Raw genomic sequence first — 25,025 nt, 5'->3', positions numbered from 1 at the left:
CCCTTCGCCGCATGACGCAAGGGGATTGGGAGTACCGCCTTGCCACATTCCTTCTAGCACAGCACAGCACCCCCAGCTCAACAACTGGCAGGAGCCCCGCTGAACTACTAATGGGTCGGCGCCTTGCAATCAGATTGGACCGCCTTCACCCTGATAGAGCTCAGGATGAGGTAGTGGTGGGGGAAGGCAGGAACCCCCGGACCTTCGAGGCTCAGGACCCAGTGTACGCAAAGAATTTTGGGGCAGGCCCAGCATGGGTACCCGCCACAGTCACCAGGGTCACTGGCCCCGTGTCGTACGAGGTGCTAACAGATGGGGGGCAATGCTGGCGCCGCCACTGCGACCAGATACGCCGACGATTCCCGGGAGAAAACCAGGAGGAGGAGGACAGGTCAGAGGAGTCCCAAGGGAACAGTGGGGCAGTGAGGCCCATAGAGCAGCAGGGGCCAGCAGGAGAGGCAGAATCAGTAAATACAGAGAGGACCCGTGAGGCTGAAAGGACACCGGAACCAGAACCACGACTGAGCGAGCCGGTTGCGCCAGACCAAACAGCCCCATCACAGCCAGCATCCTTGGAACACGAGCCAGAACCTGAACCCCGGACCAGGGAACACCCCAGGCCGCAACGCACACGTAGGCCGCCAGCGTACCTTGAGGACTATGAATGCGACCTCCCGGGCAGGACTGGAACTTAGAGGGGAGGGGTGTTATGTACTGAGTCAAATAGGATCCAAACTGCAGCAGTCTGATTGGTCCTAGAACAATAGGATCCAAAAGGCAGCAGTCTGATTGGTCCTAGAACAATAGGATTCAGAATGCAGCAGTCTGATTGGTCCTAGAACAATGCAGCAGTATGATTGGTTGGCAGGAACCACCCAGTCATGCTCCAGATTGAAGTGAATCCACAACCTGATTGGCTTACAGTAGAATTCCGGAATTAGCCAATCATGTGCAGCCCATTGTGTAAATAATGTATATAAAGCAGATACTTTGAGGGGACATTCATTCCTCCTCACCACTATGAGCTGAATAAAGAGCATGAAATCACTTTGCGACTCTGAGTATATTTCAGGTGGCCAAGGAGCTTCAAAACAGCATCAAGTTGTACACACCCTACTTCCTATTACAAGGGAAGTAATAGTGCCACTGTATTCTGCTCTGGTCAGACCTCACCTGGAGTACTGTGTCCAGTTCTGGGCACCACAGTTCAAGAAGGACACCGAGAAACTGGAACGTGTCCAGAGGAGGGCAACCAAAATGGTCAAAGGCCTGGAAACGATGCCTTATGAGGAACGGCTAAGGGAGCTGGGCATGTTTAGCCTGGAGAAGAGGAGGTTAAGGGGTGATATGATAGCCATGTTCAAATATATAAAAGGATGTCACATAGAGGAGGGAGAAAGGTTGTTTTCTGCTGCTCCAGAGAAGCGGACACGGAGCAATGGTTCCAAACTACAAGAAAGAAGATTCCACCTAAACATTAGGAAGAACTTCCTGACAGTAAGAGCTGTTCGACAGTGGAATTTGCTGCCAAGGAGTGTGGTGGAGTCTCCTTCTTTGGAGGTCTTTAAGCAGAGGCTTGACAACCATATGTCAGGAGTGCTCTGATGGTGTTTCCTGCTTGGCAGGGGGTTGGATTCAATGGCCCTTGTGGTCTCTTCCAAGTCTATGATTCTATGATTCTAAGTCCCCTTTGATGAATGTTGGGACCAACAGTGGGCAGATGTTGCAAGTGACATGAGCGTCTTGTATTTCTGCTTATGTGCGTATGGCGTGCATGTTTATTAGTGCAAACCTATCAGTGAAATCCCCACGCAGGGAATCGTTAGAAGACGTGCAGTGTGTGCACACTACCGCCACAAAGTTACAGTGGACAAAATAATCTGATGAAAGCCATTCCTGTTATAGGTAACTTTCTTTCCATGTAATAACAGTTCTGTTGACATCTATTTTATGGGTTAGCTCCCTCAGCTGAACAGTTTGTGGCCCTCACTGTGGATCTATTATGTCAGCTACTACTACTACTACTATTAACAATAATAATGATATGTCATCTACAATGTTCATTAGAAACAATACTTTTTTAAGGCTTGGTTTTATGTTGATGTCTGTTTGGAAATGCAGTTTGTTTTTAGTTAGTATTTTGATTGTGCGAGTGAGTTTAATTTGGACAGGTGGTTCATTTGTTTTAACTCATTTTTTTTTTTTTGTTTATTTATTAGCTGCCTTGTGTTTCTTTGGAAAATTAGGTGGCACAGTTTTTTTTTAAAAAAATAAGATGAATCTAAAGATTGCTCATGGTTCAGTACCAAGTTTATTCAAGTGACTGTTTACTCCTTTATTTAATAACGCATCTGTCATGAGGGGGGACAAACCGCTGAGGTTCAAAACTTGCCCTAGTCGCGATGGCAGGCGGCTACTCCGTCTCCTTTTTCTTTAAATTCCCACTCCGCATTCTTGCCTTCCACTCGCGACGACTCCTCCGAGCCTGAAGGTGGCGCTCGTTCCCCGACAACCTTTCCCCTTCCCGCCCACGTGCTTTCCACTTCCGGGGCATAGAAGCGAGAAAGGGGCAGGGCTTCCGGCCATTCACAGCGCGCTCCTGAGGGAAACGCCACTCGGGGTTTCTTTTCGGCAGCGTCGAGAGCGGCCTAGTTTTCGGCTGCTCCTCCTCCTCCGCCGCGCTCGGTTCTCTTCCGTTCCCCCGCTCTCCTTTTTGCCTTCGCCCCGGGGGAAGCTGCGGCCTCAGGTTCGCCCAGGCCCGACGCCTTCGCCGCCATGAAGCTCGTGAGGTAAAAGGGCGAGCGCGTGGCCGGGGAGGGAAGGGGCGGGAAAAGACGTTGGGCAGACGCGGCTCGGGCCTGGGCGCGTCGTCGGAGCTCGCGCGGCTGGCGTCTCCTCCCAGGCGCCCTTGCGACCCCCGCTGCTGCTGCTGCTGCTGCTGCTGCTGCTGCTATGCCCCCCCCCGCAGCATCACCTCACGCAACGGTCCCCCCCCCGCCTTTTTCCCGCCCCTGGCCTTTGTCATATAGCAGGTGTGGACGGTGGGGTGTTGCTTGCTTTGGTTGTTTTTTAGGGGTGAGGTGCTTAGCCTCCAACACTAACCCGATAAACATAGGGACGTCCTATTCCTTTTTTTAAATTTTTTTTTTTTTTAGTTTTCCATTACAACAATCCAATACAGTGGTACCTCGGGTTACAGACTCCACTAACCCAGAAATAGTACCTCGGGTTAAGAACTTTGCTTCAGGATGAGAACAGAAATCATGCAGCAGCGGCAGCAGGAGGCCCCATTAGCTAAAGTGGTGCCTCAGGTTAAGAACAGTTTCAGGTTAAGAACAGACATCCAGAACGAATTAAGTTCTTAACCCGAGGTACCACTGTAATAGCCCCATCATAACAATGCCAAATCATAATACAATTAATAATACCAATCACTGAGATGGCAAATTAAAACAATTTAGGTGCCCCCCCCATGTGCTGGAATTAACAGTTTGATTATTTTCTTTGTTTCTGTGTTCCAAAATCTTTGTTTCTGTGTTCCAAAATCTTCTAAATTTCAATTAGGCTCCAGTCCAAATATCAATCTGGGACGTCCTATTCCGTAATAATAATAGTCATGGTAATACAGTCATACCTCAGGTTACAGACACTTCAGGTTGCATTTTTTCAGGTTACGGACGCTCCAAAACCCGGAAGTACCGGAACAGGTTACTTTCAGGTTTCGGAGGTCGCGCATGCACAGAAGCCGTAAATCATGCTTTGTGCATGCGCAGAAGCACCGAATCGCAACCTGCGTGTGCGCACAGATCACGTTCAAACCCGAGCATCCACTGTAATAATTTCATTATTTATACCCTACGCATCTGACTTGCAGTTGCCCCCGCCGCTCTGGGAAGCTTCCATTAAAAAAAAAAATAACACTTTACCTATACAGGGATGTCTTCTGAAGGTTGTATAGCTACTTATTTCTTTGGCTAGGGGGATGCACAACTCCATGCCCTTCAATATTTATCCCATGAAAATAGGGACATTCTGTTCCATAATAATAAGAGAAATAATAATTTTATTACTTATACCCTGCCCATCTGACTGAGTTGTCCCAGCTGCTCTGGGCGGCTTCCAAAATGTGTGGGGGGGAAACCATAATAAAACATTAGAATTAAAAAAACTTCCTTATACAGGGTTGTCCTCAAATGTATTCTAAAGGTTTAGTTACTTTTCTCCTTGACTCAGGACAGGAGTCGCATAACTCCATACCCTCCAACATTCCTCCGATCGAAATAGGGACATCCTAAGGAAAACTGGGACATTATGGGATCAAATTAGAAACCAGAACGGCTTCTGTAAATCCAGGACTGTTGCTGAAAAATAGGGGCAATTGGAGGGTCTGGAGGTGGGGTTGAAAGTTGGGACCCCTAGCCCCAAATGAATAAATGATAATTTGCAGTGCTTCCTTCCCCCTTTGTAGCTTTAGGTTATGAACCTCCGTGAGACGTATGGATGAAGGGCACTGTACAAATTTAGTAAATACTGTAATAATAATCAACGAGTTGCCTAATAGAAACTGTTCTCTGGGCAGCAGTAAAACGGCTAGCACTAAGCAGGATCCTGCATGGTTTCAGGTTGGAAGGGGGAATCCCTATGTGTTGAGATTCCTGCATCACAGCGGGTTGGACTAGGTGACCCTCAGAGTCCCTTCCAATTCTGTGATTTTAGGATTCTCTGTTTAGTAAACTGGAAAGGAGGAGGAAGAAGGAAATTGTAAATTAATCATGTCCAGCCAGCAGTGGTGCAAGAATAAAATTAGTTGTGGACAGGCACAAATCAATCTCCAGCAATTGATCCAATTAGCACAACAACAAGAACCTGCTAATGATAAGCCAAAACTGGCCAGGTTGCTGTAGTTTTGCAGAGACTAATAAAATACTGCTGATAACAAAATAGGTATTTTTAAAGGCCTGGGAGAATATTAAATCCCTGCCTGGTGCTGATAGGAGCCGAGGTAAGCCTTTCCAGGGGGAATATTCCATAGGTGGGGGCACTGCAAGAAAGGCCATCCCACTTGTAACTTGTCTTCTAGGCTGCTTTATGAGGGGACATTTGGAGAAAGGCCAGTTGATGGACTTGTGGGGGGTGGGCCAGGCTATCCATAAAGGTAAAGGTACCCCTGCCCGTACGGACCAGTCTTGACATACTCTAGGGTTGTGCGCTCATCTCACTCTAAAGGCCGGGAGCCAGCGCTGTCCGCAGACACTTCCGAGTCACGTGGCCAGCGTGACAAGCTGCATCTGGCAAGCCAGCGCAGCAGACGGAAACGCCATTTACCTTCCCGCTGGTAAGCGGTCCCTATTTATCTACTTCCACTTTGAGGTGCTTTCGAACTGCTTGGTTGGCAGGCGCTGGGACCGAACGACGGGAGCGCACCCTGCCACGGGGATTCGAACTGCCGACCATGCGACCGGCAAGTCCTAGGCGCTGAGGTTTTACCCACAGCGCCACCCACGTCCCCTATCCATAGGGGAGGGCAAATTGCACTTGTTGCAGGGCTCTCCAGAGCACCTGCTTCTGCCCCTCCTCTTAATGGCACACCTCTCTTTACTTAAAATTGTTCTGTTGCAGCTTTCTCTCCAAGGAAGTGGTGAGTCCTTTTTCAGGGCAGGACGTTCTAGATGAAGTGGTTCAGGGGAAGAACCCCCTTCTTGAGAGCAAGGGGGGGATTGCCACTGCTGCCTCTGCACTACCAGTAGGAAAACAAAAGTAAACCAGTGATGGGTGTGCAGTGCATTGCCCTGACTGTATGCAGGGCCCCTTGAAACATGGATATCAAAACAGTCGTCCTGATTTGACGTACCATGGAGTCAGCATTGGATATGGGCGTCTAGATACTTTGTGCTCTCATAAACTTCCACAGCTGCCTCTCCTTTTTTAAACCATATCCACTTAACCAAACTTGCTGGACTGGAGAATCCCTAATTTCCACAGATAAGTCTCATTGGGACTAATATGAGGAGCTGCTTGCATGTTAAGTTATCCATTGGCTGGTGGGGTGGTCCAGAAATAATTGTGCATTTTTAAAATGTAGCAGACAAAGGTCTCTATAATTTTAGCACTTGTTAGTACCAGCGCATTGAGCTGGAAATGTTATTGTTTCATTTATGCATTGCAGGTTTCTAATGAAACTTAGTCATGAAACTGTAACCATAGAACTGAAGAACGGGACCCAAGTACATGGAACTATCACAGGTATGGGATTTGGGATATCTTAAATGTTCACTTCCTTTTGTGAAACATTAGGCAGTTCATTCATTTAAATGTTTGATTAGTCCACTTTTCTCAAGAAATTCAGATATGCTTAGGTGCACCATCCCATCTTCTTCCCCAAAATCTGTGAATCAGGTTAGGTTAATGAAGGCTACTCTACTGGGTTTCATAGAACAGCAGAGGGGAGGTTTTTCCTTCTTGAAATCCAGTGCATTGAAACTATATCACACTGGCTCTCAGAGTTAAGCATTTTTGCTCTGCTATAATGGTTGCATAGCTGATGTTAAATAGTGCTAAGTGATGGGGGAATGAGAGGTGGTTGTTTAATGACTTGTAACTTGCCTAGCTGGCATCTGTCTGTATATATTGACATCTTCATTTGTATTATCACCAGAATAAGGAAGAGGGATAATGCTTTGAACTATGAGTGCATGCGTTCGTTATATCTAAGTACTGTTGCAGTGGTCAGAGGTAATAGTGAATTACCTCTGCACTGACTGAATACTAAAAGGGTCTGGAGGTCTAGGCAATGCAGATAAAATGATTTAAATATAATTAGCTGTTTAGGAAGTAGTATTTTTCTTCTGGTTTTGAGTATCACTTTTTCTACAGCTGTGCTATGGTGACTACACATGTAGGACATTCATTTTGCTTTCCCACTGTAAAGCACTTAATGTCTCTTAGATGGCATGGGAAATGTAGTACAATACCTTATACTACTCTCCATTTAGGAACTCTGCAATTATTAATATAAGTCTCTTTGAAAACAGTGTAGAGGAAGCTTCCTGTTCTTTGTTTCAGGAGTGGATGTCAGTATGAATACACATCTTAAAGCTGTAAAGATGACTCTGAAGAACAGAGAACCTGTCCAGCTGGAGACGTTAAGTATTCGAGGCAACAATATTAGGTATTTCATTCTGCCAGATAGTTTGCCTCTGGATACCTTGCTGGTGGATGTTGAACCAAAAGTCAAATCCAAGAAAAGGGAAGCAGGTTAGTGATTTGATTTCAAACCACCAAGAATGTATTTGCTGTCTATACATGAGCACTTCAGTTTGCCGTTAATTGCAATATGAATTCTCATGAGGGGCTTTGGGGGGGTGGCAGTGGCTTGTTGAGCAGGAGGGAGCCAGGAAAGCCTTGTTAGACAAGCATATGACTGGATCTAACCCTGAACTTTTGTGGCACCAACAAATCCAGCTGTTACCTGTTTCATATTGCCGGGTTTAAAATTATTTGGTACGGAGGGATATGAAAATTTTCATATTGAACAATAGAGTTGTTCATGTTACACTCAGAAGCCACCAGTTTCCTGTAGGCAAAATTCTGAATTCTGTTGCTCTTTAAACAATGAAATCTACTGGAGGAACTAATCTGTTCTGGAATCTATCCTTGTCCCGTAAAGGAGATGTGGAATTTACAGACTTTATTCCTGCTTAACGTATTTATTTGGGCTTTGACAAAAACTGCAGCAGTAACCTGCCTACTTGTAATGGCGCTCACAACACGTAACACATCTTTTTGACTTCTTTAATGAATTGATTTGTTATCCAAAGTGGGAAACAGAACAGTAGCTGTATACCATTTTGCAACCAAATTACTAAGATTACTTCAATAAAAAGTTAAAACAAAATGTTTAAACGATAGATGTTTTGAGTCCAAAATCTGGCATGACCTTTATATACTGTGATTCCAAGTTTTTGAAGGAAGTTTTTTGTCTTTGTGTTCAGTTGCAGGGAGAGGACGTGGCAGAGGACGTGGGAGAGGCAGAGCACGTGGCAGGGGGAGAGGAGGTCCAAGACGATAATTTCTTTATAGCCACTAAAAATGTCGGGCAACTTTGGATATTTTTTGTACAGGTTTTGTTTCATTGTCCATTTTTAATAAACAAATGTGGGAAATGTTGTGTCAGTTAAGGTCAAGTTATATACTTCAATCTTATTGGAATTTTGATTATACATGCCTTTGTAACCTCTAAGTACTGTTCAATCCAAACTTTAACTTCCTTAAATTGGAATATACTAAAATTTATTCAAAATTCCCTCAAAGATATGGAATGTGCTCATTGTGGTGTAGTCCTTATTCCCGCCACATATTCTGTTATAACAAAAGACTTTGTGTTTTCAACGTTGCTTGAATTTACATACACCTTCAGTTTCAATTAATATTTTGAGTAAATTTCTTTTACGTTTTTGCCTGGAAGAATGGATGTAGGCTGTTAAATATTAAATCAGCATTTACATACATTGGTGAATTTAATTGAAAGGAGTTTGGCATAGAAAGTGAAACTGCGTTACTAATGGAAAAACCTATAACTTCCGGGAACTTCTAAATTTCACACCAATAGCTTTTTGAATTCGAAGTATTTTTTCAGCCTTGTTGATAAATACATAGATGATCTATGCGTAACCTACAAGCATTTGTTAGAAGCCTGAGAACATCCACTTTCGCTTTAAAAAATGTTCAGCTTTTACTCTTTTAGAGATTAAAACTTTGTCAACACTTGATCATGGTTCAGGAAAAGAAATGCAGTAAAAAGAACACCTGACTTTTAAAATCTCTTGTGGCTTGTCTGGACTCATGTTTATCCTATGGTTGAAGGTAATGTTAAAAATATTGAATAATGTGGCACTATGTGCTACTGAGAACATTAATGCTCACATTACCTTGATATAACTAAAATTTCCAGTCTTGAGTTCCCCAGCTCATGAAACAGCTCCAGCGTAGCTCTTCCTTACTTTTAACAGCCCAACTCCACTCTCCTTTAAGGCATCTCTAGAAAAGTGGGGAAATTCAGCTGAGTGATACATCTTGGAAACTGTTCTTTACATTGCATATAAACATTGCTAGCTGATTACTGAGCTTATATCGCTTCTAAAGAAGCCTTCAAGCACCTACTAAAATATAGATCCCATGAATAATACAAATAACATGGTCACGCTGCATTATACATGGAAAAATTATTTGTGCACGTTGCAGCTTTCTTGCAGTGCAAGCCTTTCTTCCTGTACTTCAGATGGAGTAGGAATACACTTCTACTAAAGTGAAGATGCATTAGGAATACACTTCTACTAAAGTGAAGATTGTTCAGAAGGCGGCAGAGTGAATTGACCAATATATACTGTGCACGGTCCAAGGTGTTTGTAAGCCACCATGTTGCGTTCGTACCCCTCAGAGACAATCTTAAATCTTCCATCTGCTATAGGACAGTTCTCTTGACCATTCATTGGTAAGACAGTAGTAAAATTCTGCATGCTTGTTAATGGTTGCAGGTTATTGCTGTTATAGTCTTCAAGGTGGTTTGCAAAGGTTGCAGCTGTTGATGAAGTTCTCATAAGTCCAGAACTAAGGATTTGTTCTTTTCATTATAAAAGTTACTAATGCTCCCAGTGGTATGCACAAAGTGGAGGCTGCGACAAGCAGCCCAATAACTGCTAGGGCCCCACTTGGATAATCTTTTGTAACCAGCTGACCCTGCAAGAGAGAGAGGACCAGATGTAAAACAAAAGTCTATTAATGCAGATGTGTGCTACTGTGCGAATTTAGAATTGGTGGGAGGCACTTTTTTCAGAGCTCATCCTGCATTGCTTTCAAAGTGAGCACCTCATCTTTGATGCTTCCTAGCAGAAATACTTAAAACTGAAATTCAGACTGCTACAGGGCTATGTACCGCAAGGCCTTTCAGTGAGCAGAGGGCATGTAAAGTTTCATCTGACCACTGCATTTGAAAAACAACAACTTGATAGTGACCACTGTTCTCTAATATGCAACATGTCAAACAGCTAATGCTTCTGTAACATACGTTTCGTATCTACAGCTGTGTTCTGATTTTTTAACACTAAAACTTAAAAATTACATTTCTGTAGAGATGTTGCAACAAATTTCATATTAACTTCAAAACCTTGATTTGGTTCATATCATGACAAACCTAGTTTGTCTTAAACTATGGTTCGGTCCTGAACATGTCTTCTTGCCCATGCTGTGCAGGTCTTATTTAATCTTCTCTCCTTCCCCCTCCCAGAAACGGCTCAGACAACAAGTGTGGCTTGTTATTTCTTCCTAACCAGTACTGACTTTTCATTGAAAGAAATGAACCCTGATCCAGGTTTGGTTAACTTGACAAGCCATAGCATGGTTTGTTTGAATCACATGGGAGGAAGGAAAGTCGTGCAGAGGATCTCATGTTCATGATTAAGCCAATGACATGCAAACCAGCTCTGTCAAATTATAGTGTTGCTCGTTTTGTAAAACTTCAGATGGAGATTTGAATTGTAATCATAGAACCTGAACATAAGTATTTTGTGAATTGTTTCAGCAGGGGGAGAACCTTCAAATTGTATTTTCTACATGCTAAGCTGCTTTGAAGCTTACTGGGCCTGTTTTTATCAATGCTCCTCAAAGTGGCTGTGGTGTAAGCCATTCCAGAACCCTGGCTGCTAATGTATCTTTTCTGCAAGAGGACATGAAAACAGCTGCAGTATGGTCTAAAGATAGCTAGAACAGTGCTTTCTGTAGAAGATTGTGATTATTTAACTTGACAAGTATTCAGCATGTGTCTCATACTCATACTGTAGGTCTAGTAGAGTGATTAAAACTTAACACATCTAAAGCCTATTGAAACCTACTATAAAGGGTAGTTTTCTAACCTTGTTAATACCGTAAGAAAGCATTTTGGAATTCTAATTATTTAACACTTGAAATTTATACCCTATACCCTGATTATTTAAGTCATGAAATTTATACCCTAAACATAGTTAAATGCAGCAGTTGATTTTTTTTTTAAGTCATCAATTATAAGTGCCTTCCTCCTACCTCCTACCTGTACTTCTAGCTACGAGTGGGTAAGGAAAAAATTGCATTGAGTAAAATACCTCTGTTGCGTCCCAGGCTTGGTATTGCAATGTCCCTGTTCTGATGTAGTCTGTGATGTAAAATATAAAGAGGCTTACAATCAACACAGGACTAACGAAAGCCCACATAATCTTCCAGTACCAACTTGGTTTATGTCCGCTCATCACAGAAAGGTCTTTAGAAAATCTGTCAAAGAAAGAAAAGCACACACTTAATTGGTTAGTTCGTTTTTTTAATGATACAATTTCGATCCAAAACAATGTAACTGTCAAGGAAAACCAAGTTCTGTGGTGAAGATTGTTGAAATAACGTAGAAGGAATATGGTTCTGCTGTGCACAAAGTTTTGCACAGGTTTGAGGTAACAGCTGCTGAGTCTACTAGATAAGTTATGGCAATAAAATGTGATAGGATGTTCCCAAGTTCTTACCTTCTGAGTCCATATACGTAACAGACAGCCATGGTTTCCACCAGTACTATAAGTAGCAAGGAGAGAGTAGCTGCATAATCATTGAAGATATCAAACCAGTAGTTGCCAGCTTCCAGGGTGAATGCTAGGCCAACTAAAAAGTTGATGATGCATACACCTCCTGTAAGAAAAACGTACTTGGAGTTTAGGCTGTAAATTAAATAAGGCATGGATTTGTGCTTTTGAGATCAGCTAATTTTAGGCTGACTTTACTGCAGCACAGTGGTGGAAAGTCACTTGTTCATAGGCTAATTTCATAGGCCTAATTTTACATTCCCTCATTGGGACCAAGTGGCCATTTCTACTACTGAGTCGGGCACATTTTGTCTTCAGATTCAAGCTGCGCACAGTATGAATTTTAGCATCTTTTGCTGCTTTTGAAGGGAATCTGATATACTGTACTCAGGCACTCCCAATCCCTTCTGAAAGCACAACGGGGAATGGTGCCAAAGGTAAAGCCATAGCTGCAAAGGAACATTGTTCTTTTGCAACTGCAGATTTACCTTTCCATCACCTTGGTTGACTCCCTTGAAGTCCACTGGGTGCACTTAAGTGGTAATCACCTGATATCATCTCTCTAGGCACATGGGAGGTAATGAACTTGCTGTCGGTCAAAGGAGTAAGAATGGCTGCCGTGTTCCCCAGCATGCTGCCTATTCCCAGCATCAGCAGCATGAAGAAATACAGCACTGAGTACAGCTGCGAGACTTCCATGTTCTTTATTGCTTCAGAATACACTATGAATGCCAGTCCGGTACCCTGAACAGCCTGTTGGAGAGAGAAAACAGAAAATAACCAGACTTGCGGAGAATGCATTGCCATGCAGAAAACAAATGGCGCACACAAAAAGGGAGCACCATGCATGCAATTCCTTGCTGGGTCAACCACTGCTTTCCATCATTCCCATCAATGGCTTGTACACAAGTTCATAGCAAATCAAGATTTCTGAAGCTCTGGCCATGCGGGTAATAGGTACAGGAGTAGACAGATGGGTATCACATTGAGAGATCCATCTATCCATCCCAGCTGGGGAGATTTTGTGTCCTATCACCACACTTGTTTCAGTAGTTTCCAATTCACTGCCAGGCTTGTCATCCGCTCTAAACCTCTAAATACAAAGCATCATCTTGCTTCCATATGTGCGACTGACGACGACACATTCCAGTGCAAATTTGGTGGCAAGTTAGCCCCAACTGCAACCAGTCGAACTTAACTACTTAGGCATACAACACATACCTTGTCAACCACTGATTTCTATGGAACTGAGTTGCCACTAAGTGTTGGATGACTCCTATCCAGTCTTGTTGCGTGTGCAGCCCAATAATGGGAATCCCTTGCATTGTCATTCAACAGGCCTTTGAACATTATGACATGTAAGCAAAATAGCAGTGTAGGTTGTTGCTAAACAAAAATGGCTCGGCACTTCTGCATTCAGCACTCGCAGCTGTAGGAACATTTGCTGCAGCTAGGTCCCAGGTTGTCATATGTGGAAGAATCTATGGGCAGATTTTTAAGCTATTGCTTCAACGGGCAGCAAAATTAAATGGTGCATGCCATATACAATTTTCACCAGAGGCTTGCTGTGTGTGTGTGTGTGTGTGTAATATTTATGTCCTTCATTTCTTCCACAGAATGAAAGAAGGCATACGTAGATTTCCTAGGTATTCATTTTTATTTGTTAAATTTGCATCTTTCCTCCAAACGCCTCAAGGTGGCATGTATGTTCCACCTTGTGAAGTAGGCTACCCTCAGAAGTGACAGGCCACCCAATGAATATTTTGCCTAAGTGAGGATTTGAACTCCAGACTCCTGTCCAGACCTGGTGTGGCATTTGCCCCTTCATTTGAAAATGTGTGTACAGAGGGGAGAGAGGGCTAAAATGTAGACCAATAGGAAAGCCAGAGGCAGAGCCTACTTGTTTATAAAAGGGCTTAGCCGAGGTTTGGGTGTGGGTAGTTGGTTAGTTTTAGTGGGTTGGTTGGTTTGGAAAAGCAGTTGGCAGGCAGTTGGAAATAGAGAGACAGTTAGTGCAGTTGGTTCTTGTGTGAGGGGAGGTAAATGTGATAGAGACAGGATAAAATAAGACTAAGAAGGTAAAGAGTAACAACGTTTGGAATGCAGTTAAAGTTTGGAATGCAATAAACTACACTTTTCTTTGTTAACTTGAGAACCTGACTGAGACTAAGTGATCTACCAGGGAGGATCTGGTTGGTGGCAGCAGATTAGTGGTGTACAGGTCAACAGTCTGTGAGACAACCGGGGGCTCCATACGAACGCCACACCTGGTTCCACACTAACCACTACACCATTCAAGCACTGACCACAAGGTTCTTTCATTGTGCCCTCGGTTCACAAAATATGTGCCGAGTCAAACTATTTTTTTTTAAAGTTGCAGCTCACTGTGTCTAATTCTGCTTCCAAACTGCAGTTCTTAATCTGCGGCAACAGTTCTGCATATTCACTGGGGTGAGTGGATGCCAGGAAATTCTTCATATCTTCAAGATTTTCCATTGTTAATGATCCTTCTTCCAGGTCGAAAAAATTTGTCAGCATCAATATCACCCTGCACAATAGAATGAAATACAGTTATTTTAAATAAAGCAACAATATTTTGAACAACAACAACAACAACACCACATTAATATTTTCAAATAGTAATTTCTGGCAGATGGAGGAAATAGGCTTTTTTTTTAAAAGTGCATTTTAAGAAACACAAAATTTGAAGGAAATGTGATACTAGTTGAAACCAGATACTTCCTAAATTAATTTTAAAGACATTGGGGCAGATCTGAACTGAGACCAATAAATTGTAAAGCAATTATCAATTGAGTGGTGTCTAAGCTGGCAATTGTTTCTGTTAGCACCATTATTATAACATTTACTAAACAGTGTAAGTGAAAGGTCTTCTGCATGGGATCCTGAACCATCCGAGGGCTCTCCCATCACCCCTAGTCAGACAAAACTCAAAAATCATATGGGATGAACCCATTCACAAAAAAGATTTCAGATGAATGCCAGTCATGTCTAGTAACAGTTAAAAAGAAAATCCTGGAGTAAAAAAAATAAAAATGTGTTGACTACAATGCATTTTCAGGTACAAATAAAAGAAGAAACAAAATATTTTTTTTTCCCTTCCAGTAGCACCTTAAAGACCAACTAAGTTAGTTCTTGCTTTGAGCTTTCGTGTGCATGCACACTTCTTTAGATACACTGAAACAGAAGTCACCAGACCCTTCTATATAGTGAGAAGGTGGGGAGGGGTATTACTCAGAAGGGTGGTGGGACTGGGTGATTGGCAGATAGCTGTGATGAGCCTGTTGACGACTCTTAACGACTGCAATAGGTCGTACAGGAAAAAGCAAGGGGTGAGAAGGTGAAAAATGGCTTTGTCATGTATAATGAGATAAGAATCCAATGTCTTTGTTCAGACCAGGTCTCTCCATGGTTTTAAGTTTGGTAATAAGTTGCAATTCAGCAGCTTCTCTTTCCAGTCTATTTATGAAATTCCTTTGTAATAGAACAGCTACTTTGAGATCTTGTATAGAATGTCCTGGGAGACTGAAGTGTTCTCCTACTGGTTTCTCTGTCTTGTGGTTCCTGATGTCAGATTTATGTCCGTTTATTCTTTGGCGTAAGGTTTGGCCTGTTTGTCCAATATAGAGAGCTGAAGGACACCATTGGCATTTGATGGCATACACAATGTTAGACGAATAAAATAAGGTAATTGAATAAGACTCCACACTTACTTGCTCATGCACTTTTCATAGTTGAAAGTTGCCTTAAAGCCATAAATGGAGAAAGTCACAATACTGGCAAATATTGAGGTGGTGCTGTTTATCAATGAAACGATGATGGCATGTCGTTCACAGTTGTTTTTTGGATCATTGTAGCTGGCAAATGCTATCAAGCTGCCAAAACCAAGTCCAAGGGAGAAAAAGATCTGAGTAGCTGCATTAATCCAGGTTTTGGGATTTGCTAGTTGCTCTAGCTGCAAGTCATAAACCAAGAAGATGAACTGTGTAGCATTTTTAGACTTTTATTCATCTTACTAACATGCCTGCAAGGTGGAACATTATGACACAAGGTGGAATGGAGAAAGATCCCATCCTATCCAGTTATATCCTGTTACTTTTATGTATTATGTGTTATGATCAGGCAACACCTCGGGTGAATCAGACTTCCATTTTCTCAGTGTTTCTAGTCAAGACACATAGCCGAACAACCATTAACAAAATACGGAACACCGCATCTCAAAAGTCCAATTGAAAATGTTTGCTGCAAATGGGCCAAGGAAAATCAATTGCTAAAATGTGTTTAACTCCGTCTGAAGTAAAAAGAGAACTATTACAGCCAACGTACAGAAGAAAATGGGGAAGGAATCTAATGAAATGCAAGCTTACAATGCAACAAACTGAATGGGAATGGTTGCTCAAATTTGTCCCAGCAGCATTAATAGGTGCTGATCTTTCTCCCTCTTCATTTTCACACCTTTTCCTATTTCTACTTCATAATTATAAAAAATACAGTGATGAAACAAACAATGCCATTTCAATTTGCTTTTAAGCAGAACAGCAGAGATGGTCTCTGAGCGTAAAAAAAAGAGAAAGAAATCCAGTTGTTTTTTAAATATAAGGCCTTTTGGTATGCTGGGTTCAATGGGACTTACTGCAAAGTAAGGTTAAGATTACAGCCATAAGGCCAGTATAATTAGGCTGGTCCCAGATATCTGAGCATGGTGGGCAGTAAACAGTTCAGATCTGTAAACTTTCCCGAGGACCTTTTTGCTTCTGCCACTACCAATCAATAATATTTAATACAAATCAGTTGTCATAGAGCCAATGTTATGTTTTCCAGGTGATGTAGGACTTTAGCTCTCATCAGAGAGGTAGGACTGGAGCAGTTTTAGTCCCAAAACGTCTGGAAGCCACCAGATTAGATCTCCCTGTTGTATAATCTTTTGTAATTAATGTTACTCTGATTCTAATTTTCTTTTTTTCTTTTTTAAAGATTTTTATTAAAATTTTAAAGGTTACATGAGTAACAAAAAAGATAGCAACAAGAAAACACCCAATTAAACCAAAAAATAAAATAAAACATAAAAACAAGTCACATCAAAGAAAAAAAAGATAAAAAATAGAAAACAGACAAGAGACAAGATGCATAGAATCGAAAAAAAGGAAAAAAGAACAAATCAAACCTTTACATAACTTTCTTTCTTTAGCTTATTTCCTTGACCTCCTCACACCTCCCCTCTTTGTATTCTAGTTCAATTAGATATTTCAGCAAATCCTTCATCTTTGTTTTTATCCTAATAATTTATCTTAATATACTGTAATTTAACATTCTCTTTTTTCACCAATTAGTCATCCATTTTTACTTTATTTAATCTTATTTCTCATTGAAACTAATATATTGAACTTAATCTCTTAAAACATTTCCCCTAGGGTCGTAAAAATTTCATTCCACAATTTTTCCATTTCTCATTAAATTTTTTTTTTTAAATCTCCATATATACACTTTGAATTCCCAATTTCCTTCCACCGTCTCCCCTCCCCGGTCCCGGCCCCTGCCGTCAGTTCCATCAACCTCCCAGCGTCCATCAACCTGGAGATCTTATATCCGAGGCTCTTAACTCTTCTTCATTTCCCTTCTGCCGATCTTCTTGATAATCTTTGGTGCTAAAAAGCAGATCTCGGGGTAGCTCCAACCCAACGATGCTTATATTCCTTCTTGACAGATCTGCCAGATTTCCATAGTTAAAGCTAGGGCCCATAAAGTATTCCAAACCTTGTTTCACAATTCTTCCAAGTCTAAAGGCCCCCGAAGCTCCAATCTCCTCCCGGCTCAAATTCATATTCCATCTCTGATTCTAATTTTCATGTCAACAGAGCTGCCTCTGACTTACACCAAGGAGAGGTTATGTGTCGTGCTACCAGTTGCATAAGTTTCCCTGTGTGCATTTATCTTTCAAGAGAATTATATTTCAAAGTGTAACACAAAGCTAATCTCCAATAGATGTCAAATAGCTGATCTCATGTATCTGGAGTAACGGAATTAATTACTATAATAACAAAATACAATACAATATAGATAAAAGTGGAGTTGCCTGTATTACTATCTAGCTTGTGTTCTGTATAGATCAGGGTTTCCCCAAACTTAGGTCTCTAGCTGTTTTTGGACTACAATTCCCATCATCCCTGACCACTGCTCCTGCTAGCTTGGGATGATGGGCGTTGTAGTCCAAAAACAGCTGGAGACCCAAGTTTGAGAAACCCTGTTGTAGATCATATTCACAAGTACACTGTTGTATTCGGGCTCTTTGTAGGCCTAAACTTCCATGGTGAAAATACACATTTGTGAAGAACCTGCCTCAGTTTGTATAAACATTTGTCTATAGCCATTTAGGGCATAGGTACCTTGGGTGTAAACATGTAGGTCAGCCCATTCGCAGCTCCATGGAGAGTTAAGCCTCTGATTAAGTATATGATGAGGACTACATAAGGCAGAGTAGCCGTCACGTAAACAACCTGCAAATGAACAACAAAAGGCTTCATTTAGTAGAGCTGTGTGACACACTTAAGCTTTAGACTTTAGGGGTGCTCACGTTACATTCAACAAGTACACAATCTGTGTATCCATGTACTGTACACAAATACACTCATACAGAGTCACATCTCGCCAGCTGAAAAGCAATGGTTTTTCATCTGAGGAGAATTAAACCCAAAGCTAGTTTGAAAGGTTTTTTTTTACAGATGCTTCCCTTCCATCACTTTTTACTCAGTAAAGCTTATTTCTTCAAGAATAGCAGCAATAATCCTCTTACCTTGCCTGTGTGTTCTGTTCCTCTTAGAATACACAGATAGACCACCAGCCAAGCCAGGACCAAACAGGCTGCCTGCTCCCATTGGATGTTCCCACTCTCCTCGATGGATGGAGAGATGTTGAGGGTTTTTCGGTACCAAAAATACTGCGTGGGTGTTGCCTTCTCGCACTCTTCCACGTAATCCGTGTGGTTAAGATTGAGTGGACAGTTTGCCCACGGCAAAGGATCCTTTGGATGTGAAGCAGACATTATTCTGTACATTTAATTTCCCAAGTACCATGAGTCAGATCGTGAAAAGGTCAGGTCACCAATGGGGAAAGTGGTGCTGGACTAAAGTTCCCAGCCTGCATGGCCAGCAATCAGGGATTATGGGAACTGTAGTCCAACAACTTCTGACGGGCAACAGTTTCCCTGCCTGTGGGTTAAGGTGGCATAAAACGTTGTGCAATGCCCCACAGCAATGTGAGGTTATTGTGGGGAGCGGAGCATTAAACCATAAATCTCTTTCTCATTGAGCAAACTTCCTGTGATGCAGTTTTCCAATATAATTATGAAAGACAGGATGAGCGACATGTTTGAACTATAACATGAGTAAGATGCCATTTGATACTAGATTAACTTCTGATGGTGCAGGAAAATGTCAGTTTTTCAGGAAAAATAGCCTTCTTTATGAAATGGAAAGCAAACTAACCTGCAACTAGTTCAATAGACAGTGGCCTAATCAGCTCTTTGAAATCTCCAGCTCTTTCTGACTCTTAAAGGTAAAGGTACCCCTGCCCGTACGGGCCAGTCGTGACCGACTCTGGGGTTGCGTGCTCATCTCGCTTAAGAGGCCAGGAGCCAGCGCTGTCCGAAGACACTTCTTGGTCACGTGGCCAGCATGACGAAGTTGCTCTGGCAAGCCAGCACCAGCGTAGCGCACGGAAACACCGTTTACATTCCCGCTATAAAGCGGTACCTATTTATCTACTTGCACTTAGAAGTGCTTTCGAACTGCTAGGTGGGCAGGAGCTGGGACCGAACGACGGGAGCTCACCCCGCCGCGGGGATTCGAACCACCGACCATACGATCGGCCAGTCCTAGGCACTGAGGTTTTACCCACAGTGCCACCCACGTTTGAAATCTCCAGCTCTTTCTGACTCTTACATTCATACAAAACCACATCTTCCAAAAATAACCACCTCCTTTACTTTAAACTCTGGGGTTAAACTGTCACCCTTGTTATTTGTATTAGCGATAGAAGCACTCCTTCACAACATCAGAAAGGATGAAAACATAAGGGGGAGAAAAATTGGGGAGAAAGTCTATAAAGTTAGAGCATTTGCTGATGATTTGATAGTAACAACCCAAGACCCGAAGCAAAGTTTACCAGCTGCTGTAGATTTAATTAGAAAATATGGGGAAATAATGGGGCTGAAAATAAACTACCAAAAAACTAAATTATTGAGGAAAAAACCTCACAATGGAAGAGAAAAAAGAACTTAAATAAAAAATAAACTCTGGAGTCAAGCTGACTGGCAATGTATTCCTATTTCCTATACAGTGGTACCTTGGTTTTAGAATAGCTTAGTTTATGAACAGCTTGGAAATAGAACGCTGCAAACCTGGAAGTAGGTGTTCTGGTTTGTGAACTTTGCCTTGGAAACTGAACATGTTCCGCTTCCTGTTGAGTGTGCTCCATTTGTAAATTGAGTCCCCCACTGCTAATCAGAGGCTTCCTGTTGAGTCTGTCGGCTGTGGAGTCCCTAGCACCCACACAAGGTGCGAGGTGATATTTGGAGCTTTTGTTTTTGCTATTTTTTCATTTTTGTTTGTGTGGCTTTTTCGCTTTTTTGACTGACTTGTTCTTCGTTTTATGGGACTGAATTGTGACCGTGACTTGTGACTTCGTTTTTGTGATTTGTTTTTGTGTCTGTGTGGAACCCAGTTCAGCTACTGATTGATTGACTGTGTGACTGCAGAAATGCACATAAGAAAAAAATAATAATTTTATTTTTTATCATCTACAAAACTGTCTTATTTATTTTATAGCACAGTCCACTGATTATTGCTTTCATTTTATGGATCAATGGTTTCGTTAGATAGTAAAACTCATGTTAAATTGCTGTTTTAGGGGTTGTTTTTAAAAGTCTGGAACGGATTAATCCGTTTTGCATTACTTTCTATGGGAAAGCACGCCTCGGTTTTAGAACGCTTTGGTTTTGGAAAAGGCTTCAGGAACAGATTAAGTCTGGGAACCAAGGTACCACTGTATTATTGCTAAGCATTTCTGGTGCATAGAGCAAATTGTAAAAATATAAGATCAACTCAGATGTCTTTTAGGTGTCAATAAATGCCTCTGCTGCCTGGGTGATTGAAGCACCAGTGTCAAAAGCAAATCGACTGCTGGCTTGGACATTGCTGTTGTCCATTATTGTACAATGAAATTTCCAAGTTCAGTGACACTGCGCAACTAGACTGCCTCAGGAACATCATAAAACGTGCTCCTTATCATACGAGCAAAATCCAATGTGTGATTCCAGGATAAATAATCTGAGAACACTTTAACTCCATGATTGCCCCCAATTAGAAAAGCTTTTACAAGAAGATGCATCGATATTCTGCCCTGCTGATCATAAAATGGGTTTCGTTTTCAGCCAAGGCTTCTGCAATGACAGCTGCCAGACAGATTGGCTGAATTTTCGCAATCCTGGAGGGGAGGGAAACCACTGTGTGCTGCACTCTACTGCTGAAAACATTTTCTTACCCACCTGAAATGAATGGAAGAGATACCAGAATGCCCAGGCGTTTATAACATTGTAGTACATAGAGAGGAAAAATGAAACGATGACACTGGCAATTCCTAAAAATAAAAGGAAAACAAGAGAGGTATGGAAATGGGCATCATTTTTGCAGCTATATCTTCCTGCACCAGAACCAACTAATTAACCTAAGGAAGGTCCACACATATCACACTATGTCCTCACATAACCTCGTCTAGGTTTAAATTTTACTCTCCAACATTTATCTGATGAAAATAGGGACATCCTATTCTACATCAGGAAGGATGCTCAGGAACATAGCAGAGTTTAAATCCTATGGAGCTCAGTGGGACTTAGTTCTGAGTAAAAATGCTTAGGATTGCAGTGTGAGGGCTGCACAGTCTTGACCCAGTTACCTGGGAGTAAGCTCCATTGAATACAGTGGGACTTACTTCTCAGTTGACCGTGTCAGGCTCCATTTACAATAAAGGAATAAACACTTCACACGCATTTCCTAAGAAATGGCTGACTGCTGAAGCATTGCACTTAAAGAATTTGAAGTGGATTGGTGATGCTTCCCCCCATCAGAGAGAATCTATGTGTTTCAAAAGCAGGGTGTGAATGTGACACACTGTACTGCAAGTGAATCAAACATACTTTTTCTGTCTTTCAATTTTAGAGACATGGAAGCTTAAAACACTGCTTCCGATCTCTAATATAGATGGTTTTGAAAGAATCATATGCATATTTAGTTTTCTTTCACCAGAGGGGGTAAATGGCACCAACACAAGGTGAACTGAGTAGAAGGGGGGAAATCAATATTCTTAGAAACATTCTGGTCTGTCAATATCCTTTTTTTTTTAAATGTATTTTTATTAAAGATTTTATTGGTTTACAAAAGTACGTGCAATGTCTCTCTTTTTTTCAAGTAACATTTTTTTACAGATCAGTTTCATTTCTTGAGACATTGGAAAGAAAAGGGGGGAAGAGGTGGAGGGGGAAAAGGTGAGTGGGGTGGGGTGGCGATGTTTCTATTTTACTTAATATATGTGGGGTTTTGTGTCAGCGTTGCTTGTGCAGGTTCTCTGCTATTCACTTGTGTTTCTTTGGTGGTGAGAGAGGTGGGGTTGGCCTAGGGTATGGTTGTTCATTTGTGGTTGTCTGTGGTGATCTTTGTTTTCGTGTGTGAGTGGGGTGGGTGGGTGTTTTGGATCAGGTTAGCCATATTGATTTGTATGTTGTTGGTGGATTCTTGTCATTGTCTTGTTGGGCTGTGTATGTGATAAAGGGGAGCCATACCGGGGTGAAGGCGTCTTCTTCTATTTGTCCCCGTGTCAGTTTCAGTTTATTGGTTAATTTTTCTAGTAGGGCTGTTTCCCATACTTTTTGGTACCATTGGTCCATGCTTACTCCTGACAGGTCTCTCCAGTGTCTGGTTATGGTGTTTCTGGCTGCTGAAATTAGGTGGGTTATGAGTTTTTTGTGGTGTAAATGGGCATTATTGTCTTGGAAGATGTTTAGTAGGGCCAATTCTGGGGTGATTTCTAATGCTTGCTTAGTTATTTTACATATTTCTCGTATGGCTGTTGTCCAGAATAGTTGGATTTTGGGGCACTCCCACTGCATGTGGAGGTATGTGCCTGTGGAGGTGACCCTCTCCAGCATTTTTGTGAGGCTCCTGGGCATATTAGCGCTAGTTTTCTTGGTGTTAGGTACCACCTGTAGGTGAGTTTCAGAGTGAGTTATTTTCTTTTCGTTGATACGGATTTAAAGGGGGGTTTAGACCACATTCTGGTCCATTAAGTGGGGTTAATCTCATAGCCTATGTCATCCTCCCATTGTTTTTTGATTGCATCTAGGGGGTTCGTGGGATTTTGGAGTAGTATTTTGTATATTGTGGATACCATCCCTTTACCGTGTCCCTTTGTTGTTAGGAGATCTCTCAATATTCTTAAAAAAGATCTGACAAGTTGTGTGCATGTCATGAAGATGTCGTCTTTGTAGCGCATCAAATAAACAATAATAATTTGACAGGGGGATAGGAAAAATAGGTTGTATAGATTTTAAAAAACAACAACGCACCAACCCCACAAAGGTAAGGGCTTATCGCTTTCCATGCCCCAATGCTCCCTTGTCGCATGTGCTGTCCCACTGCCAACTCCAGGTACAATAAAGGCATGCCTTCCACAATTAACATGATCAGGTAGGGGATTAGAAATCCACCTGTAGGAGGAACAAAAGGTTATATTATTAAACAAATGGGTTTCAGAATGTGCTCACAAATATTTTAATTAGCGGTGCTTGCGATACAACCAGTCAGGTCTAATATATCACACCGATCGTTTTGTACACATTCCCACCACGTGTAAAAAAACGAAGCTCCCTTACGCTTTCACCACCTCCAGAATAAACTGCTTTCTGGTTTAAAACCCAGACAAAGGGTCTTACCACACTATCTAGAGAGGAATACAGGAATACTGATCATAAATGGGAGGAAACACAATGAAGCAATTTCATCCAAACCATTGCTGCATTAGTAACGTAACGTGTGAGGGTATACACACTCCAAATGAACAAAATTCCAATTCCTACTATATTTCAGATCCCATGCAATTATAACATTAAAGTGCAATCTGATACATGGAAACCCTAATGAGTTTCATGGGACTTATTCCCAGGAAAATGACTGTAGCCGAAGTTGCGTAAGTTTATGTAAGAATTGGTGTCTGAATTGCTTTTTCTTTTCTCATCCCATTTTTCTTTTGTACTATGTCTGTTAGATTATAAGTCTAAGGATAAGGCTTGTTTATTAAAGGTATTATTATTTTGAACAGTGCCTCAGAAATTTTAGATGATGATGATATCTCCCACAGCCTGTTTTGGTCGATAATGCCAGAATCATTTCCTGTAAACAAATTTGTACTCCAGATGTGATTATGGAAAGTCTTTCACACAGTCCAGACTAGTGACTGTTAAAGGATAACTAATTGCTTTAAAAAGCATTAAAATTTAACCAAGGGAAGAGAAAAAAGATCAAGAGTACGGTGGCACTTAGAAGTCAACTAAAACTTCCAAAGGAAGTTTCTCCTTTAAATCAGTCTGTCATTTTCAGTTTCTAGTCCTAAATTCATTTAACCAGACTTCCCACACCAGTTTGTGATGTAAATTCACTGGCACTTCAGTGCAAATTTATCCTGATAGGTTCACGTTTGCATGCAATTTTGCCCAATATACTGTACAACTTTTTTTTGCAAAGCAATTTCCCCCAAATATAATGCATTATTGCATGTTATTTTCAGCCATAGTTTAATGTATATGCATGTTTCACCCTGGCATATCCAGTTTTGCACACATTGCTGGGCTGGAAAACTGCATTGCAAAATTCAGAGAGGTGTGAATTTTGAAGACCAGCAGTGTTTCGCTTCTTGTTTTTTCTTCTTCAATTTTTTTTTATTTTCCAAATTTATAACAAACCAACAAACATTTATCCTGATTATAATAATTCCGCTTTTGTTAACATTGTTAGGTGACTTCCTCAAATCCCCCTGGCTGTGTTTCCATATCTGCATTGTAAATGTTTTCCAAAACTATTTTCCCATAAAATTTACTTCGTCAATTAACAGTGTTTCACTTCTTGTATTGTTCTGGAAAGTATATATTAGGTGGGTTTGCCTGAAGTGATTTAGCCTCTCAGAAAAGTCCAAGCTTCTGTGTTTGACTTGGAGTCGCCATGTCTGACCAAAAACAGGGTTGTGGTTGTTTTTGCTGGGTGGGAGGTTGCATAAAAAGGTTTCCCCAGTTTTCTTTTCAGAGCAGGCCAAAGTATTTCTGTAAATATCTATTATTTGGTGTTTAATCTCCAGCATTAACATTCCTTGAAG

At 41.6% G+C, this 25,025-nt stretch overlaps 2 protein-coding genes across 7 annotated transcripts in view; one reads left to right on the top strand and one right to left on the bottom strand.

Annotated features, from left to right (window-relative positions):
• The first annotated feature begins 2,428 nt into the window (after window positions 1-2,428).
• SNRPD1 (small nuclear ribonucleoprotein D1 polypeptide) lies at window positions 2,429-8,162 on the top strand. 2 transcript variants are annotated; one of them, XM_079947484.1, is made up of 4 exons: window positions 2,429-2,789; window positions 6,167-6,243; window positions 7,063-7,254; window positions 7,992-8,162. In XM_079947484.1, exons 1-4 carry the CDS (start codon window positions 2,776-2,778, stop codon window positions 8,066-8,068), a joined length of 360 nt encoding a protein of 119 aa, XP_079803610.1. In that variant the 5' UTR covers window positions 2,429-2,775; the 3' UTR covers window positions 8,069-8,162. The 2 variants fall into 2 exon arrangements, with proteins under 2 accessions (XP_079803610.1, XP_079803611.1); XM_079947485.1 differs by lacking the exon at window positions 2,429-2,789 and adding an exon at window positions 3,014-3,032.
• Window positions 8,163-8,712: 550 nt separating this feature from the next.
• The window catches only part of SLC6A20 (solute carrier family 6 member 20), a 35,032-nt gene continuing 18,719 nt past the window's right edge, over window positions 8,713-25,025 (bottom strand). For 4 of the 5 annotated variants that reach the window (XM_079947316.1, XM_079947317.1, XM_079947315.1 and 1 more), the window contains exons 2-11: window positions 23,227-23,367; window positions 21,154-21,245; window positions 18,403-18,630; window positions 17,996-18,106; window positions 15,326-15,567; window positions 13,980-14,142; window positions 12,143-12,347; window positions 11,541-11,700; window positions 11,133-11,298; window positions 8,713-9,735 (exon numbers count right to left, since the gene is read on the bottom strand). In XM_079947316.1, coding sequence (XP_079803442.1) covers window positions 9,607-9,735; window positions 11,133-11,298; window positions 11,541-11,700; window positions 12,143-12,347; window positions 13,980-14,142; window positions 15,326-15,567; window positions 17,996-18,106; window positions 18,403-18,630; window positions 21,154-21,245; window positions 23,227-23,367 — 1,637 coding nt within the window. In that variant the 3' untranslated portion in view covers window positions 8,713-9,606. The remainder of the gene's footprint in view (window positions 9,736-11,132; window positions 11,299-11,540; window positions 11,701-12,142; window positions 12,348-13,979; window positions 14,143-15,325; window positions 15,568-17,995; window positions 18,107-18,402; window positions 18,631-21,153; window positions 21,246-23,226; window positions 23,368-25,025) is intronic. The other variant, XM_079947319.1, reaches the window with a different exon arrangement.

Source organism: Podarcis cretensis (genome assembly GCF_951804945.1).
Source record: "Podarcis cretensis genome assembly, chromosome: 12".
NCBI lineage: Eukaryota > Metazoa > Chordata > Lepidosauria > Squamata > Lacertidae > Podarcis > Podarcis cretensis.
This window is presented reverse-complemented; position numbering and strand designations above follow the sequence as displayed.

Coding starts and splice junctions, on each gene's coding strand:
- SNRPD1 (XM_079947484.1), top strand. Junction 6,244..7,062: donor AGTACATGGAACTATCACAG/GTATGGGATTTG, acceptor TCTTTGTTTCAG/GAGTGGATGTCAGTATGAAT. Junction 7,255..7,991: donor ATCCAAGAAAAGGGAAGCAG/GTTAGTGATTTG, acceptor CTTTGTGTTCAG/TTGCAGGGAGAGGACGTGGC.